The 19135-nt window shown below is 40.7% G+C and overlaps 1 protein-coding gene across 4 annotated transcripts in view; it reads left to right on the top strand.

The window, feature by feature from the left end:
* ABLIM1 (actin binding LIM protein 1) overlaps nucleotides 1–19135 on the top strand; it is a 201421-nt gene that overhangs the window by 158826 nt on the left and 23460 nt on the right. For 3 of the 4 annotated variants that reach the window (XM_064716223.1, XM_064716222.1, XM_064716221.1), the window contains exons 10-14: nucleotides 4571–4648; nucleotides 6733–6888; nucleotides 12044–12079; nucleotides 13310–13439; nucleotides 15613–15774. In XM_064716223.1, coding sequence (XP_064572293.1) covers nucleotides 4571–4648; nucleotides 6733–6888; nucleotides 12044–12079; nucleotides 13310–13439; nucleotides 15613–15774 — 562 coding nt within the window. The remainder of the gene's footprint in view (nucleotides 1–4570; nucleotides 4649–6732; nucleotides 6889–12043; nucleotides 12080–13309; nucleotides 13440–15612; nucleotides 15775–19135) is intronic. The other variant, XM_064716224.1, reaches the window with a different exon arrangement.

Below are 19135 nucleotides of genomic sequence, written 5' to 3' on the forward strand. Positions count from 1 at the left end.
TACAGAGAAGGGTACACTTCAACCAGCAGAGAGGCACAAAGAATGCTGTCATTGAGGGACTTTGTTGGTCTTGCACAGCCATTGAAAATTACAGAAATCCATAGGAAATCCATATTTTATGAGCCCTGGTTCCAAATCCTAATCAACTGTAAAATCTTGCAATTGATAGAGCAGGTAGTCAGTGTAAAAAGTGTTGTACTGAGAAAGTCAAATCCCTTACTGTTGCTAAGTCTGCTCAGGACAAGAAATTCCATCTTAATCTTCTATTTATTTAAAATATGCTTCACTTAAAGTAGCTTCTGAGGTTTAGAGAATTTTCTTAAGCTATAATGTTAAATGTTATTAAGTGAAAACATATTCATTCTTCTGCAGCTATTATCACCGCCTTGCATAATGAACTCTATCAAAAAATTAAGGCAGGTACTGTAAATGGTGACGATGCCTTTGTAAAAGCATAGTGCATCCATTTGGCCAGATGTTCTTGGGATCAGTTTTGATCTGGTTGCCTGCACCTGTAAGTCTTTACAGAGCATGATGCTGAACATCTGTACTTGAGAATGCCAGAGCCACCACATTGTAGCAGCACCTGGATGATGTGAATGGCTCTAGTGGGGACTTTTTTTTTTTTTTAAGAAGTTATTTATTTAGATGATGTACTGTGCATGATGACATAACAAACAGGGGTAAATGCAGATGAACATCTTAAGCTTTGTAGTCTAATAGTGAAATATCAAGTTAATCAGTTTGGGGCATCTGCATGGGTGATCTGGTAATTGAGCACTCAATTCACGATGAACCTTAGAGGATGAGCATGGCAGTTGGTATTCTCTCCATCAATCTGCAAATGAAACTGGTAAAGAACTTTTGTGTTGAAGGTAAATGCATGGAATGAAGAACAAAAACAAAAATAAGAAGTCTCTGATAAAGTGGGAAATACTGAGAAATTTTGCAAATACATTAGATGCTTTGTGATCTGTTTTTTTCTTTTGGCTCCTTTAATGACATGCATGAATTTTTCTTGACTTAATTTTTAAATTTTTTTTTTCATATACTTCATAGACTTTCTATATTTGGTACAGACATCCTGTATTGGTATATTTAGTACTGCTACATCCATTTGTGTGGAAGAGGAAAGGAAAAAAGATGACTCTTGAACTCTAAGAAAATGTGGAGAAGCCATGTACCACCAGAAAAGAAAAAGAAGATTAGCTCTTCATAGAAATTTCCCTTAAATTTCTCTACACAAAGGTGGCTTTATAAAAGGCTGTATTTGAATCCTTCAAGGAAAAGAACAATCATATAAAAAATGTTTCATATCTCTTTGTAGAAGGAGTAAGGCAGCTTGTTTTGTTGCTGGGAGTGTAGAACAAGTGTCACACGGCTCTTGTGATGGAAGTAAATACCTCTAAATTATTGCATCCATATTAAAGATTGTGTCCTTTTTCTTCACCTTTTTCTTTGAATAACGTGTGAAAGAGATGCACTGGTGTTATCTCCAGATCTCCATTGTTAAAGGTTACATCAGGGCCAGCCCTATTCCTGTTTTAGCTCTGCTCTGATCAGCTCCCCTCCAGGATGGAATTTACACCCCAGTGCAGTTACATCAATAGAGAACTTGACCTCCAGAGTCTCTTGCCACCTGTGTAACACACAGAGTCACAATGGTGTTACACAGGGTCAGGGATCAAAGTGTAACATTCAGTCTAATAAAAGCCACACCAGGTCACAGATTTTCCAACAGGAGCTTTTATGGGCCTCATAGGAGAGGAGCCAACCGTAGCAACTAAAAGTATGTCAGAGGAACAGCTTATATCAAGGAATCTTTGGTGTATGTTTGTTAAAGCAAGCAGCATAATTGTTTTTAAGTGCAATGCAATTGTCTTTAGGGGAAAGTGCAAAGCTGTGAAGGATTCCAGACCATATGGGAAGAAGCAGGGTAGGAAAGAGCCATCTGTGATGGAAACAGCCTGTGTAACTCAAAATAAGAAATAGGGCAGAGTGAGGCAGAAAGGGTGAGAGTAGATGTACGAGTCCTTTTTCATGCACTGTCTTCAAGGGTGTGTTTAGAAATAAGCAAGGAACAGGACTGGGAGCTGCTGGAGGAGCTCAGAGTTGCAAATCTGCTTGGATTCAGCTCCTCAGGGCAGGAGCAGTGTGTGCTCAGGCCGTGGCTGGCAGCAGGGTGTCCTGACCAGGCAGTGGGGAGCTTTGCAATAGGCAGAAGGTAAAATTGATGTACACAGAAAATAGAAAACTGGTTTAAAGGGTGTCATTCCTGGCTCATGGCCTTGTTAATAGGATGGTGAAGAGGAACTTGGAACAGAAACACAGTGAGGAAATGAAGAACAGGTGCTACAACTTACCAGTCCATCTGACAATTCCTCTTGTACTCCAGGGTTAAGAGCACCTAAGAAATTATTACCAGGATATGGCTGAATCTACTTAAGGTGTCTAACTTTATTTGGTAAATTCACTGAAGTGATAAATGCAAGTGAATTTTCCTTAAACAAAAAGGTTTTCAGCAGTGATACTAAGAGATGGAACTAAGGAGCTGGAGTGAGGACTGAGAATTTCTTGTTTTTGAGGCAATTATAAAAGATCCAAAGGGCCTGCCAAATGGGAATAAGCCATAACTGCCTCTAACACTTGTTTTCCTACAACAGGGAAAACTGAGCAGACAAAACTCTCAAAGTATGTCTGCCAAAAGCCAAAGGTAACAGAGACACCCCTAAAAGTACCTCAAGTACTTAATACTGTTCCCTATGTTGTAATGAAAACAATTGTTTTCCATAGTAACTGCAGCAACATGTTACATGTGTTCCACTCAAACAGAGTGAAATGGAAGAATGGAAGGGGGAATAAAGTGTTTCTCAACAGCAGCCAGATTTTCCAGCTCAATTCTTGTAACATTTCCATGAAACAAGTGCTTCTTGTTGGGTTTATTGGTTTGGGAGGAGCTTAAGGGCAGATGAGAAAATTCTGTTCCCTTTTGAGATGTAGGAATTTGCAGCCTCAGAGAGAAAAGAAAAGAAACGTGTAAAGGTCCAGCTGAGAAAGTGTTCTCAAACATGCTCTGGAGAGGACTTTGTCAGTCCACAGCTACATCTGCTCTCTGTTTGATCTGAATCTTACGTTTTTTGGTGGAACGTATTCAAAGCCTTTTGTTTCTCTAACCCTCCCAGAATGTGGTGATTTAATTTTCAGAATTGAAGTCAGAGAAAGCCTGCTGTATAATCCATGACTAGTCTTCAGCACTTTATATACAGATGGTTCCAATAGCTTCTCTGGCTTTGAAATTAAAAGTAGAAAGTCTCTGGGGTCAGTTGAAGGCTCCTTCAGGAAATGTATGATGAGAGGTAAGATAGGTCCAGTAGCCTTTTTGTGTTCATCCAGTATTTCCTATGAAACAATGAGCCAAGCTGTCAAGCCTTGTTTCTCTTCAGGTGTGCCTGAAGGTCCCTTAGTCCAGGGGGCCTAATGTCACAAGCTGATGAGATAAGGACTGTTTTCCAGGATTTAATTTTAAGTGACTTCAAGGTACCCCACTGCACTGGTGTCATCAGAGTCTTGTGCTGACACAAAGTTTTGTGATGGGATTTGGTTCTTTGAAGTCAGTTAGGGAGCAAAAATTGTTGATGGTTTCTCAGTTTCAGTTGGGATGTTGTTGACTTGACTACCTTTGTGTATGTGCTGTGTGCCAAGTTTAGCAGTAATCATCACAGTAACCAGGGAGACTTTTGATCAAATAGAATACTTTGCAAATGCATCAGGTTTTCAGGATCCCCACAGGTCATCAGTTGTTTTCTCTCCTCTCACAGAACTTCCCCCAGGGGATCAGTGTCTGTTTAGTCCTGAAAACATGTTGGAAAATCTACTAAATATAGCAACACTGGCTCTGTAGGGATGAGAGTGTTGTCATGAGTTTCAGTTTTCAGGACATTGTCATTAAACATGACTTTTGCAGTATGGGGAATCATGACTCTGCAACCAACATTTGACTTCCCTGCTGCATCTTGGTTGTGCTGCAGATGTAGGGAACAGTTCCAAGCCAAGAATTTCAGGTCCTTTTACTTAGGAAGGCTGAATTCAGTTCTGCTGATGTCATTCCTAATGGAAGTCCAGGGATTGAACAGCTGGAAGGAGATTACACATGTGCTGTGCCCCTCACAACAGTTTTGTCTGCTGGACTGCTGATCCCTACAGTGGTTTGTGAACTAACCTGTTGCTAAAATGACCAGCAGGACTGTCCTGGATGGTTTTTTGTATGGCTCCTACAGTGTCTCTGCAGGTGTTGTTTGATTTTGTTCATTATTGTTGTCAGTCTAGTCTTTTACACTGTATGATTTAGAAAACCTCTTCCCCTCTCACACCACTCCTTCCCTTACCCAAAAAAAAATAAAACCAAACCCCACTTGCCTCACAAGATTGTGGAATTTGCCAGAATGCTTGCATTTGTGTTGACATTTTTCTTAAATTCAGTTATTTTCAAGATATATGCAGATTTCTTCACTTAAAGTTGCCAACATTAATGGCTTCAGATTGCTCTCAAAAGTTCCCTTTTGTTTTTCAGCCTACAAGAACATCATCAGAAAGCATTTATTCCAGACCAGGTTCCAGTATACCTGGCTCTCCAGGCCACACTATCTATGTAAGTATTCCTGCTGATGAATAAGCTGCTGAGCCTTTGCTTGCACATGAGCTACTCATGCTGAAATAAATCACTTTTATACTGATGCTTTATTTTAGTGCTTAAATTGTTAAAACCTTCACTATGTAGCCTTTATAGCTGCAGGGTTTCAAGAGCAGGGTAGGCCTTTTCCAGGTCACATTTCTCTTGGAAAGGTACAGTAAATCTTTGGATGTCACTTCGTGTTGTGAAGAGGGATAGAGGGCAGAGGGGTCATTTGGCTTTGTAAGGATTTTGTGAGGAGATCTGTGCACTTTCATACACAATTTTTGAGAGGTCTGCTCTCTGCACTTGGGAAATGTGGGGAGCAGGGTCAGCTACACTGAAAGAAACCAATCTGATCCAACACCTTCCAGGTCAGAAATCAGATTTTTCAGTTGTGAAAGGAAAGGTGGTTTTAATTTAGGAAAAAAAATGTTATTAAGCATAATGCTAAATCACTGATTTTATCAACAACCTTGAGATTATAAAGATGAAAATGTAGGGTAAAACCCAGAAATTAGTCAGTAACATTTATAATAATGCAGAAAAAAAGGTCCAAAATTAAAAATCTCACGTCCTGAGTTAAACTCTAGTTCTATGCATTTCAACAACCACAAAAATAAGCTGATATATGAAAAGTGTTTACAGTGCATATATCAAAAGACAAAGCATGTCCTGGAGAACTGCCATTATGTGGATAATATCAATTTCATAATCTGTTGCTTACGAAAATAAATTGTTGCTCAGAATCACTGTCTGTGGAGCAACATGGCAGCCTAGATCAAGGTCTACAAAAATATCTGTAATAATTTATATTGGATTAAGAGTATCCAGACATATTTGCACCTCATTAACAAACTGGTAAAAATATTACAGAAATAACATATATTGATATACCTAAATATTTTAAGGATTAAAATGGTTTAAGGTATTTTTTAGTATCGGGTAATTAAAAGCTAAACAGGTTTGAGTCTGTCTGTAGAGAGTGAATGTCCCAAATATTTCAAACCTTGCTTCTCTAGCAAGAAAGGTTTTGTTTCTAGTTTAAGGCATTTCTTTAGAACTGCCAAGACCAGTGGTTGTTAAAGAGCTTGTGAAATGCATATTAATCTGAAATTACTAGGTGCTAGGACTGAGAAAGAGCAGAAGTCAATGTGAGTTTCCTTATGCAGTCTACTGTGAATAAAGTATCTTTTGGAAGTGTTGAAAAACAATTTGAGTATCCTCTTTCGGTTATAGTCATATATGTATTTCTGTAAGGTAAATAAACATGTATGAGGATTTATTTAAAGTCTTTCTGTAAGTAAAGAAAAATATTAGTTATCTAAACAAAATGTAAGGCCTCTTTCTGTCTCCCTCCAATGGGTGCAGCTGACTTGGGAATTTATTTCCTACTTCTACTTTTTTAACTAGTCAAGATCTCCTTGCAGTCTTAGTGGAAACAAAAATAGTCCATGCTTGCACTATGTAGTTGGTAGTTGGTTTAGTCAGAAGCTTGGGCATAGGATGAGTGATGAATGCTATGTAATTATTTTATCTGGTGGTTTGGATACCCAGTCCTGACAGTCCTCCTTGTCTTTTTATTTCCTTCCAATAAGTTCTGTTTCCTCTTGTGTGCACAGTTATAAATTGAGTATCTGTCTGTGGTCTTCAGCATGAAATCCTTTTGTAATCTCTGTAATCTGCAAACTAAATTGATGTTATCACCCATTTTGCATATGGGAAAACAAGAGCAGAAAGGTGAAAATACTTGCCTGAGGCCACAAAATGAGTCATTGGCAGAGCTGAAGTTTCCAGCTCACTACTGGGGATAAAAAAACTTTTGTAACTAGATCTATATATGCCATGTTCTTTCTTCCCTAAGAGGAGAGAAAACACTGTGAGCTGCTGCAGAGGAGGCCTGCTGGAGAAGAACAAGAAGCATTCACTCCAGATGTAGGGTGCCAAAAAGGGGTTTCCATAGCAACAGTGTGACAACAAATACACAAAATCATGAATTGTGCAAAACAGAAATTGCCAGTGCATTTGTGTAAGTTAATTTATCTTCTGTCTTTGACCTTTAGGCAAAAGTAGACAATGAAATCCTTGATTACAAGGATTTAGCAGCCATTCCCAAAGTCAAGGCCATTTATGACATTGAACGTCCAGACCTAATTACTTATGAGCCATTCTACACCTCCGCCTACGAGGACAGACAGGAGAGACAGAGTCTTGGAGAGGTAATGACCCATTACCAGCACCTCATTCTGCTGTGCACTGCATCCAGAGCCTGCTTTGCTTCCCATGGGCACTGCTGGAGGTGGCTGCTGCTGCTGCTCACACTGCTTTGTGTCTGTCTCATCTGGGGTATGGGGTGCTGCCTCACGTGTGGGGCTGCAGGGTTAGACACCTACATCAGCACAGGGGGCAGCTCTGCAGGCTGTCCTTGTGTGCCTCCTCATAGCTCCCATGGATATCTAATCTTTGGGAATGGCAAGGCACGTGGGGCAGAAGCCAATGTGCTGTTGTGCCTCCTCATAACTCCCATGGATAACGAATCTTTGGGAATGGCAAGGCATGTGGGGCAAAAGCCAATGTGCTGTTGTGGTGTGGAGCACCAATATTCACAGGAGGATAGGAGGAATACCGTGGTATTCCATGGACTAGGAGCAGCAGGATACTTATCTCACAGAAATATATATCACGAGAGCACTTTGCCAGCCATACTGGATAAAATTGTGTCAGTATGAACTGCTCTTCCACCTGGTAAAGCAGGTTGTGTTATACAAATACCTGCCTCACATTTTAACCTGCTGTCATTTAGTAAGGGTTCTTCTATCATGCGGCAATAAGACAACACTGTCATTTATTCTTCTAAACTTGTATGTGAAGGTGTCTTTCAGATTGGTGGTCCCCAGTTTTCTCAGGTGAATTTTCATGGCTGCAGTTACTGTTTACATGATTCCAGTGCAGTCTGTGGAGCAGGCTTTGTTGTGTAATACCATCTGTCTGTGAATCAGACTTCCTGAATGCAAATCTAAATGGACGTGAAAATGGATTTACTGCTGCAATCTCAGTGACCTGACTGTAACTGAATTGAGTATGAAGATAAGTTGAAGAAAGAATTACAGTAAATCATTCAGGCACCAGTGGTCTGTGGATCACCAGCTCAGTGTGACTAATAATCTGTTTCCTTATCAGTGTTCTGCCCACCAGCAGGTCAGAACTACATCAGTTTTTCTCCTTTGTTCTTAAATGTTTTATAGAGATAGTTTTTTAAATCATGAATTGGAAATTCAGCTCAGGAATAAAATAAGAGATTAACAGGTCAGAACATTACAGAATTTCTCCCCTCCAATTTATATTGGTAGTGAATCCAGCTAGCATCTGGTTCAAAACCACTGTGAGAAGCATTGGTGACCTCTGACCAGTTCCAACAGGCCTGACCTGTTCCACAAAACCTGCTACAAACACACGTCTCTTGTTAGTCACACGGGGGGAACTAATCTCACCAGAGAAGGTGAACTGCATGCTGATCCTTAAAGGGGAGCTTCTTACTGACAAAGCAGTATGTTGGAAGCTGATAAAGCAGTATGGTGAAATTGTCTGCTTTTATGCTTGTTCTGGGAATAAGCAAAAGCCTTTGGGGTTTTCTTACACTATATTTTCACCAGCATTAAATTCAGTGAATTTCTAGTGAGTACAGAAATTTGTTCTGGAAACATGAGGGGCTCTCACCTTCTTTTCAGAAGATCCTGGGTTTTCACCCAATGCTGCTGCTGACTTCTGTCACCTTGGGCAAGTTACCTCACCTCTTTGTATCTGTTTCTCATCCCTTCCCTTGCCCTAATGAGAACACAAGCCCATTGGGGTGGAGTGATCCCTTACCCTGTGTTTGTGTTGTGGTAATCGAGTGACAGCAGTCTTGGTACAACGTACATCAGTCCCCATCATCTTTAAAAAGCAAAGAAGGTGACATGTTCAGTTGTGCAGTGATTTATCCTGCATTTTCTTTGCAAAGGGTGTGTATGTGGTGGTGTTAAGTAAAAGGGGACCCTCAGTTTATGCATGAAGAACGAGAAATGCCCCTCACTGTGGTGGTGTTTGAGGGTCCCCAGGATGAGAGAAGAGATGAGAATCTTGACTCTATGTTTCAGGAGGCTGATTTATTATTTTACGATATACATTATATGAAAAGAAAATTATGTATTAGAACTATACTAAAGAAAGAGAAAGGAGACATCAGAAAGCTAGAAAGGAATGATAATAAAATCTTGTGACTGACCAGAGTCCCGCCACAGCTGGATCTGTGCTTGGCCATTAATTAAAAACAATCCACATGAAACCAGTCAAATATGCACCTGCTACGTTCCATAGCAGCAGATAATTATTTACATTTCATTTCTGAGGCCTCTCAGCTTCTCAGGAGAAAAATCCTAGCAAAGGATTTTTCAGAAAATATGTCTGTGACACCTCACCATGATTTAAAAAGAAAAAGAAAAAAGTCTCAGCAAAGAAGGATTTTTGGGTGTACAAGGGAAGATGCACAGAGATGGACACAAACCGTAATTCTAGGGAATAGGCTGTCAGAAAACGATCGATTTGGGGCACAGAAAGCGAGAAAACAGCGTGGCAGTGAGCAGGGCCGGCTGGGGCTGCGCTCCCGGCAGGGCCGGGTAGAGCAGGGGCAGGCATGGCCGGGGAGGGCAGGGCAGGGCCGGGTTGAGCAGGGCAAGGAAAGGCAGGGCAGGGCCGGGGAGGGCAGGGCAGGGCCAGGTTGAGTAGGGCAAGGAAAGGCAGGGCAGGGCCGGGTAGAGCAGGGCAAGGAAAGGCAGGGCCGGGCCGGGCCGGGCAGGGGCAGGCATGGCCGGGGAGGGCAGAGCAGGGCCGGGCAGGGCAGGGCCGGTTCCCAGCCTCCAGCCCGCCCTCACTCCCTCATCCCGCGCTGTCCCGGCGCCCTCTGGCGGAGAGCGCGGACTTGCTCCACCTGTCACCGCTCTCGGAATCACAAACCAGATCGGAAATTGTTTAATTAAATTAATTAGTTAAAGTTACCAGAACCTGCCAGGTATTTAGGTTCTTCGGGACCTGTCACTTCTGCCTTGCAAGCAGCAGCCTGATGTACTCCGAGGCCGTCTTTTCTCTCTCAGCTGCAGCTTTTGTTTGGTATATATTGAGAAGCAGCACTTCACCTCTCTGTCCTTTATTTCAAGTATTCTGTTTGTTGAAAGCACTAAATGCTCTGAAACACATTTCACTAAACAAGCAGACATGAAATGAAAAAAGGATTTTTTTCTAACATGATAGATGCTTCCAGATGGAGCAGGGATCCCACCTGGTAGTTCAGGTAAAAGACAGCTAAAATAGATTAGTGTGGCATCCAGAATGATACCTGTAAAAGTTAGCAGAAATTTCCTAGATGACAAAATGACCTATGTGGCTTCAGGTATTAGAGGAGACTCTCAGATCACAAAGGAATAGAGAATTGAGACTTTTGCAGTAGAAATTTTTATATAAGTTTGGTCAGAAGAAGCCCTCTTCCTCTTCTCTTTACCTTTCCCCTTCCCCTTCTGGAGCCCTCGCTGTATTTCCACTGGCCTGCTGTTCTGGGATAGAGCTGCTTTTCTCACTCACCTGTCCAGTGTTTGAAACTGATCATAGTGTGGCCTTCTGTGATAGACCAGGTTTTGAAAGACCTGGAAAAGCAAATATTCCTTGGCAGCCTTTGAATTTGAGATCTGACAGTTCACCTGTGCATGATGAAACACTAAATTTGCTGCAGAGTGAGCTTCCATTTCCCAAAAAGCCACATCAGCTAGTGATGGAGTAAAAATACATGGAAGGAAAAATACCTGGATTCAGCATGCTACTTGCTGGGCTGCCTTCCCAGTCTTAGATTCCTGTGACTACCTTTTACTGCAGCCATTACCTCAGCATCTAGGTAACCTCAGCAGATGATAGAAATTCATTTATTTAGAGTAACACATGAATTGCTAGGAGAAAAATGTGAGAATGCACCTCACAACATGTGCTTTTTTTGTTCATATTGAAAGTTTTAGATTAGCTCTCAGTTTTTATAGAGAATGTTGTTCCAAAGCAAGGAGGAAGCAAAGTTTTTACAGCTGCTGGTGTTAGATGATAGGAATTAGGAAAATAGGAATATAAAATATTTTCAAGACTTTGATGGAAAGTAGCAAAAGCAGTTTTAAACAGCTTTATGGAAATTTGCTGAAAAGGAGTTGTTCTCTATCTAGTAAAAAATGTTGCTGCTTTGTTTGGATACTTAACATTCCCAGTGTCACCAGCTCCATGAGAGTGAATGGTCTCTCAGTCCAAAATTTATGGACGTTTACCAGCTGGATATTTAGTACCAGAAACTGCATACTTTTTACACTACTGCTGTTGTACATTAGTGTAGTAGTTGGACCAGAATCAGCAGTTTTGCTTCTGAGATATTATCTTAATAGCTATATCATTCTATAATTGTGGTCTTATTTAAAAGCATAATCTCTTGCCCAGTTTACTATGACAAATAATATTGAAGTTTTGTGCACAAAGGAAATAATTAAATCTTGATCTCCCAGCTTCAAATTTCCTGGTGGTTGAAGAGCACATAACTGGTAATTACAAGCTTTTATTCTTGTTTGTACCATCAGCATATACATAATCATATGTTTCTTCTAAAGGCATTTCTTGCCTCAGTTTCCTTATGTGTTACAGAAACTTTTCATAATATTGTGCATATTTCTGCCCACTGGCCTCTGTGCAGTTCTTTCAATACACATGCTTGTAATTCCTGTCTGTTCTCCTTACGTAACCATGGAGCAACACAGAGATTTAAAGGAGGTCACATCAAAGAAATGTTGATGACAACTACGTGCTCCTTTGCATGGGTATGAAATGTAAGGCCTTGGGGAGAAGCACATTTTTGCCAGAGTGTGTGCGTTGGAGGGAAAACATGCTTCATCCTGAAAGATACTCTGATTTTCCATGCAAAAGCTCTGAGTTAAGTTTATTTACTTTTGATTTCCATTTTAAAGATTTCTTCATGACAGGCATGGTTGTTAAATTAATAACTCTTTCTGATTTTGATCTTTACAGCTATGTTTTAATTACCACAGTGATTAGATGGCTGAGATGATCTTGCATGGTACTTGACTGAATTAATCACACTTAAAAAGATTCTCCCAGAAACTTTAAACGTCAATGATTTATGGACCAGTCCCTGAGCCATGTGGAAAAAGCAGGTTCCAGTGCTGGAATGGTCTCAATAATTTCTGCATTGCCACTTTACACTGTCATATGTCAGAGTACCTGCAGCAATGTTTAGATTACCATTTTCTGGCCCAGCATATGCAATAATATTTCATAACCTTATTTTTTATGTCTTTGCAGTCTCCAAGGACTTTATCACCCACCCCTTCTGCAGAAGTAAGTTTGGTGGAACCTTTGGGGGCAGTGTCCTTCTGTGATTAGAATCATTCCCTCGAGCCAGTGCAGGCATTGGGTTTCTTGTCAGTCAGATCCATCTGTGTTTGCCACACAGGCATGTTTTCTCAATGTAGAAACTTGACAAAAATTATTTCTAAGAAGGAAACATGAAGCTCGTATTGTACAAGAAGTGAAGCTGCCGCTCCTCCCTCTAAAGCAGAGCCCTTTGTCCAGCAGGTGTCACTTCTGGTGCATTCCTGCTCCTCGTGGCACAGGCACATTCAGGTCTCGGGAGCTGCAGGATTTACAGCAGATAAAATGCTGCTCTAAGCATCCAAATAACAACCCATGTTTGCTGCTGAAACATTTGCAGTTTTCTCTTGCAGAAAACATAACTATGGTCTGGTTTGGTTTTGCTTTGCCAGAGGAGTGAGTTTGAACATCTTAATTATATGGAAGAGTTGGGAAGTCATTTGTCAGGATACAATCGATGCCCTTGCGGAATCATTATCATTGCATTATCCTATTGCTTATTTGCAACATAAAAGCTGCACTTATTGCTACTAGTTAAAAATAAAGGGGCTGTAAATTTCTTGTAAATCTTCATGCATTCATCAGTCCTTTCCCTTTTGTCTTGGTTTAGTTTGCTTCATGGAGGGGTGGGGGTGAGGGTGTACTTTGTTTTTTGGTTTTTTTGTTTGTTTCTTTTATTGGCTTTTGTACCCCCAGGAAAGCAAGTAAACTGAATTTTGCTGTACAAGGTGTCATGTTTTCAGATGCATGGGGAATCTGATTTGGATATAAATACCTGCTGATACAGCTGGTGACACATGGTCAGTTTAGCCACAGAGAGCTCTGTGCTGCAGCTCTTGAATTCTTGCTGGTCTCCAAGCTCCATTGGCTTGCTGATGGCCAGTTGATGTGTCTTGTGCAGGACACTGCAGGACACACATGCTCTGGATGCAGCTTCCATTATGGGGTCAGGGAACATGGGCAAATCTAGGATTGTTACAGAGCTTAATAGAAAGTACAGGTTCCAACTCTTCCACGACTGTAAAAATGGGTTGGAGCAGATCCTTGGAGAGCAGTGCTAATGAAGTAGGTTGAAAGCTTAAGGGATGTTGCTATTTCAGTCGCTTCTGCTGATGCCTTCAGATCCACAGAACTTAAGTGCTGCTAAAAATGTGTTCTGTGCATTTCCATTTACCAGTGGCTGCCTCTGTCCTGCAGGGCTACCAGGACGTTCGGGACCGCATGATTCACAGGTCCACCAGCCAGGGCTCCATCAACTCTCCCGTGTACAGCCGCCACAGCTACACCCCCACCATGTCACGCTCCCCCCAGCACTTCCACAGACCTGGTAAGGCCAACTGCATTGCAGATCCATGCAAAAATATTGTTTCTTTATTATGCCACTCAGTGGTGCAGTGAAGCACTTCTTTCTCTTAGAAGTGGAAGTTTCGGATTGAAAAATTGTTGTGTATTTTAATGTCTCGTTTTCTACCTGGTATTTTGTTCTGGATTGACGTAGTCTTTTGCACTAGGCTGTTTTTTGCATCATAAATATGCATCTTCTGGTTTTGTTTCCAATCAATTCTTTTAAAAATATTTGTATGTTTCTGAAAGCAAGCGAAAATTTGCAGCAGTGAATTACAAAGTTCATTCTGGAATTTGGGAAAAGTATCACATATTGGAAACAAAAATTATGGCTTGATTATACAGAAGTTAGTAATTTAGGTTTATTCCCTTGTAAAAAATTGCTTTAAAGCTTGGTGCAGCCATAGAATCGCATATTCAGAAGCAAAACACCCATATGTTCCAAATTGCTTGTAATTTTTTAAGACATGAACTCAGAAGGTATCTTTTTAATTAAAGCTGTAGGCAATTGCCTGGGAACACTTAAAAACATGCTTTATTTTCTGGTTTAGCAGTACAGTAAAGAAAATGTACAAGTCATTCAGGTTCCCAGTGCCTTCAGAATTACTGGTTGTGTATCTAAAAGCAAGATGTGAAAATGAACTATTCATCCACACCCAAAATGCATAAAAATGTATATGGCTAAATGCTACTCATTGAAGACTTTTCAAGACTGATTTTATTGTGTATGGTAATGAATTAAATCTTTGTGATCTGTTTTTAAATTAATTGATACAATTGCATGGTTTCATCTTCCTTGGTGATTACAGCTGAACAGTTGGGATGCCAAAAGCCCATATGCAATAGGAGCTGCATTTTTGAAATTAAAGATTTATAATAGAGCCACCACTGTGGAACTTGAATGCTGTAGCCATTTCCTAGAGGGGGTGGGCTGAAAGCAGCCAATTGTGTCTGTCAGTGAATGCCTTATTTAAGGGACCCAAGGGAGGTGGGACAGAAGCAAATTGTGTCTGATACTTGGTGCTGACAACATGACTGTGTTTTAAGATGACGTTACAACTGAAACTGAAAGAGACTTGAAAACATGAAAAAGCTGCAAACTTCTGTCCCCTGGTTCTCTATGTCTGAGGGGATTTTTCCATTTTTTATCTGTTGTCTCAGGGATATGAACAAATCCAGGCCCTATTCCAGACTTGACTGTGGTTGAGTTTTACTGTCTGTGTTCAGTCAAAGGCCTTCCCCAGAAGCAATCTCTGTTTATGTAACTCTTGTGATGGGCAGATGGGCTCAAGCCAGACTTGTGAGCCAATGTAAAATCTTCCAAAGTCCACAGCCTGAAGGGTTCTCTGGAGAGATATTTGTTCAAACTTATCTCTGTTCAGATGATCTCATCTTGGGCTCACCTGTTACTGATCCGCATATGACACAGAAGTAATTCTGTATATTTGTCATTTGATGTTTCCTACCTCGTTTTGGGGTAATTGTTGAAGCTACTTTAATAATTTTCCTACAGTAATTATTTATTGAATAATAGCACAAACATATATATTTTTTCCTCCTAATAGCAATTCTTTTCACCATATTATTTTGCAAGAATAATTTCTCTCTGAATACACCCAGTGGCCCCAGATCACTTCTCTTTTGCTCCCAGCTAGCCCTTGAGAGAGAAGTGAACTGCTGTACTGACGTTGTCAGGATAAAGTTCTTCAAAAACCAAGTGCTACAAATTCTGAAAAAGTTTGCAGCCTTTTCCTCCCCTAGTGCCCTAGCTGATGTTGGCAGCATTTTTGGAATGTCTTAAAACAATAGAAAACAGCTTGCATGCCTCTTGACTGACATTTTTTGGTCAGGCGCTTTTCAAACCAGCTGCTTTCTTAACTAATTGAGCGTCAACGTTTGTGATGTTTGCATGCTGGTAGCAGGCTACTTTCTGGTAACAAGGCATTGCTCAGAAGCTCATTAAGCCAATGATGTTATGCTAAATTAGCCATGCAGTTCAAGCCTAAGCCTCTCTTCTAACACTTCCTGTAATTTTGTCGTAACATTTACGGGCCCTTTGGTGCGTCTTTAACCGTTCTGTTGTTTTCTTTTCTCCTTCCTTCTTTCCAGAATCCTAATTGTTCAATGCCTTTTTTTCCCTCCTGCTTCCTTCGAAGCCTCCTTCCCTGCCTGTCTCTTATTGCTTTTCTTTGTCTCCGTTCTGTCCTGCCCCTGCCTGCCCGTGGCCGCAGAGCTGCTGGCTCTGGGCGCGCGGCGCGTGCTCCATGACTCCCGCCCCAACTCCCCATTCCGACACCACTTCATCCCCCATGCCAAAGGTAAGGAGCCAGGCCTCTCTCCAGGGAGTACCCTCCACCTGGAGACCTGTTGGCGCTCTGGCAGAGCTGTGAAGGCGTGCCTCTGGGAGGTTGCCAATGGCTGTGTAGCTGAGCATGCCTCGAAATGTGCTGCTGCACTCAGAACTACGTTTAGAATAGACATAATGTCCTTTTTTTGGAGGAAATATGTCATTTCTAAGGGCCCTAGTTGAAGAGTCACCAAGCTTTTACCTGGTAGAGATACACAGAGAAGCATTGTCATTTATTATTCAGAACCTCTATGTACCGAATTTAGCTTCTTTCTAAAGCAGTACACAACAATCCCTTCAGCAGGTAGTTTATCAAATTTAATTATTACTGCCCCATTCTTAAAACGTGCAGTGAAAATTTGTTTAGTTAGTTTACCAAATTTAATTATTACTGCCCCATTCTTAAAACATGCAGTGAAAATTTGGTTAGTTAGTTTATCAAATTTAATTATTACTGCCCCATTCTTAAAACATGCAGTGAAAATTTGATTACAGCAATGCCTGAATGGGGGCAAGGTGATCAAAACTATGAAGAAGGGAAAAAAAGAGATTATATAAGGATCAATTACAAAAAGGAACTTAATCTTTGTTATTCACCTTGGCAATAATTAGGGCCCAACAAAATAAAATTAAAATCTCTAGGCCTCTCCTCAACTAATGCAAATCAGCAGGCTCTGCTGCAGGCAGTAGCACTGCAAGGATTTACATTGTTTGAGGATCTGGTCTTTTTTCAATCTTTTATTTTCCATGGTTTGATTTGGAGAAGGATTCTTCTTTCACTGTGTCCCTTCAAGGGACTCATTTAGCTAAGTAAGCTTTTAGTTTTGTTTCTTGCTTTTTGTGAATGTTTTACTTTGAGTTTTATTGGAGTACTTGGCTGGGCCATCTCTTCTGTTTTGGGGGAGAAGGTCATAGCTTATATCACCTACAAGAGCTCAGAAAGACAAAGCTGAATAAATTGAACATAGATTCCAATCTGGCACCATTGATTAATTAATATAGATATTCATAAACTGGAGATAATCAAAAGCAGTTGCAAGAAAATTGTTGCTAGGAAGTTTCAAGAAATGCTGATAGATCTCAACATCATAGCTCTTTAAACTATTCAGATCACCACCACTAATTTTACTCTTGCCGTTTTTAAGATGATTTTTGATAGTCTGCACTGTCCACTTTTCTACTATGTCTCTATTTTTTAAAAAAATCTCACTTAAAAAGATTGGGACCCTTAAAAATAGCTATACTGCTCATTTCAGCATGCAGTTAATTCATAGTCCTTGCAATTTCAACATTTCTTTGCTGTAAATCCAAATAAATGCTCACACTCTTTCAGGTGGCATTTTCATTCTTTTTCTGTTGAGAAAATAGCTTCTTCAACAGATAAATGAGAAGAACTATTGGAAATCCATGCTTATTGTTTTCAGATTGCAAAGAATCACCTTGGCATGTAGGTCAGGTATCTTTCTCAGTTATTGTTAGAGAAGGCCAAGTGGGATTGCAAGTGCTGCAGACAGAGGGGAGGAGGATGGTTTTTATCAGGTATGTCCTGAAGGATGTTGTAGGAATCCTCACTTTTCAGAAGGCCTGGACAGCATTTATGTGTCATAACTCAGCCAAGCTGCTGAAAGCTCAAATTCATAGCGCTGTGACAGAAGAGGTACCGTGTGATCTTTTGAGTGGCTCAGCCTTTCTCACTTGTACTTTTAGCAAGAAGGTGACCTTGATGTTGGTTTGTAAGAAAGATTTCACAAAACAATAACGTATGGGGTTTTTCCCTTTGGGAGTCAGACAATACAGATCATGTCAAAACTGCTTTGGTAAAGGGTTATGATTTCCCAGTAGCCTAATAATTGAAGTGTCATATGGCACATTACACCTGTGTTATTTTGTATACTCAGGCCAGAAAAGAAGACATTTAGACCAGTTTCAGTGTGTTTTCATACAACATAAGGCTTAAAGAAGCTTACTGATTAAACCTCATAAACACAGCCAAAAGTAAAGAAATTGGAGGAGTGAAAGGGGCTAAAGATGCCTTAGAGTAAGAGTTTGTTGATGTAACGTATATGTTGAAAAAGCTGGAAGAGTGTGTAATATACATCAGCTTAGACTTCATTTAATCTAATTTGGACTCTCCATTGAATTTGGTCTTGTCTCAATAAAGCACTGTCTTTGCTATGAAAGAATCAAAACAAGTCCACGAATGAAAGAAACCTTGACCCTTCTGAAATCAGAGACAAAACCCTCATTGAGAGCCAGGATTTCATCTTGCATGCCTAGAATTTTTCAGAGGCATTCAAGAATATTGCAAAGCCCCCATAAGATTTCCATGTAAAAGGGTTCCAAAGTAATGTGTATTCCTTTGCTAGACTCCATGAAGAGTCTACCAAACTTCATAGACAATTTGGACCTTGGTTTTCACAGGTTCCCTCTTTCCTTCCCTGAAGCAGGTCTCTGAAATCAAATGCTCTCTGTACCTGGTGACTGTTTCCAGGGTTTTGTGGATGCAGGTGAAAGTTTTGGTCTGGAAGACAGTTGTGTATTGGCTTTTCAATAATTTTCAGTTTTGTGTGTGAAATAAAGGCTACACATCTGGACAAGAAGATGCATGATAGTTTGACAAAACCTGAACAGGAGTAAGGGTTTCAGGTGCTGCTGAGCTTGTTTTACCATATCTACTCAGAAGTAGAGCAACTAAACTGGAACCTGACAGAAGGCTCAGTGTTGGTTGCAGGTTGACAGAAGGCTCAGTGTTGATTGCATATGGGTTTTTTGGCCTGATTCTGTGAGCTGAGCTTGTGAATCCCACAGTGAGCCCAGTGGTGAGCACTTCAGAAGGCAGCAGGGACCTGCATTACACTGGGCTGTGTGTGGGCAAGCAATTCTATTCCTGGCTGTTAGGGCAGCTTGCCTAACAAATTCAGCTATAGAAAACAACTACCTGATGGAGCAAAGAGAATGAAAGTTAAAAAAACCTCTGAATTTCCCTTTTGCTGTGCTGCAGTGATTGATTTTTACATTAAGCTTCTTCCATTATCTCTTTAACACTCCCCCACCTACACACAGACATATTCAACTTCATGACAAGGGTGTGAGAATTAGTTCTTTCTACAGTGTTGGTGAACTGGAGTGCTCTTGTTGCTTTGGGGAGTTAAGAGTAGTTACAGCATATCTGCAACAGTAAGAGCCATTTCTGTGCAGGCAAGGAACCCAGATTTAATGGGTTTTTATGTAAAGCTGCAAGCAGGCTGGCCATGAGGCCCTGGGAGACAGGTAGAGGCAGCCAGGAGCTCTGCTTTCCTCTGTGCATGTGCACATTCTGCAGATGTTGGCAC

Source organism: Zonotrichia leucophrys, chromosome 6 (assembly GCF_028769735.1).
Source record: "Zonotrichia leucophrys gambelii isolate GWCS_2022_RI chromosome 6, RI_Zleu_2.0, whole genome shotgun sequence".
In the NCBI taxonomy this organism is placed as follows: Eukaryota; Metazoa; Chordata; class Aves; order Passeriformes; family Passerellidae; genus Zonotrichia; species Zonotrichia leucophrys.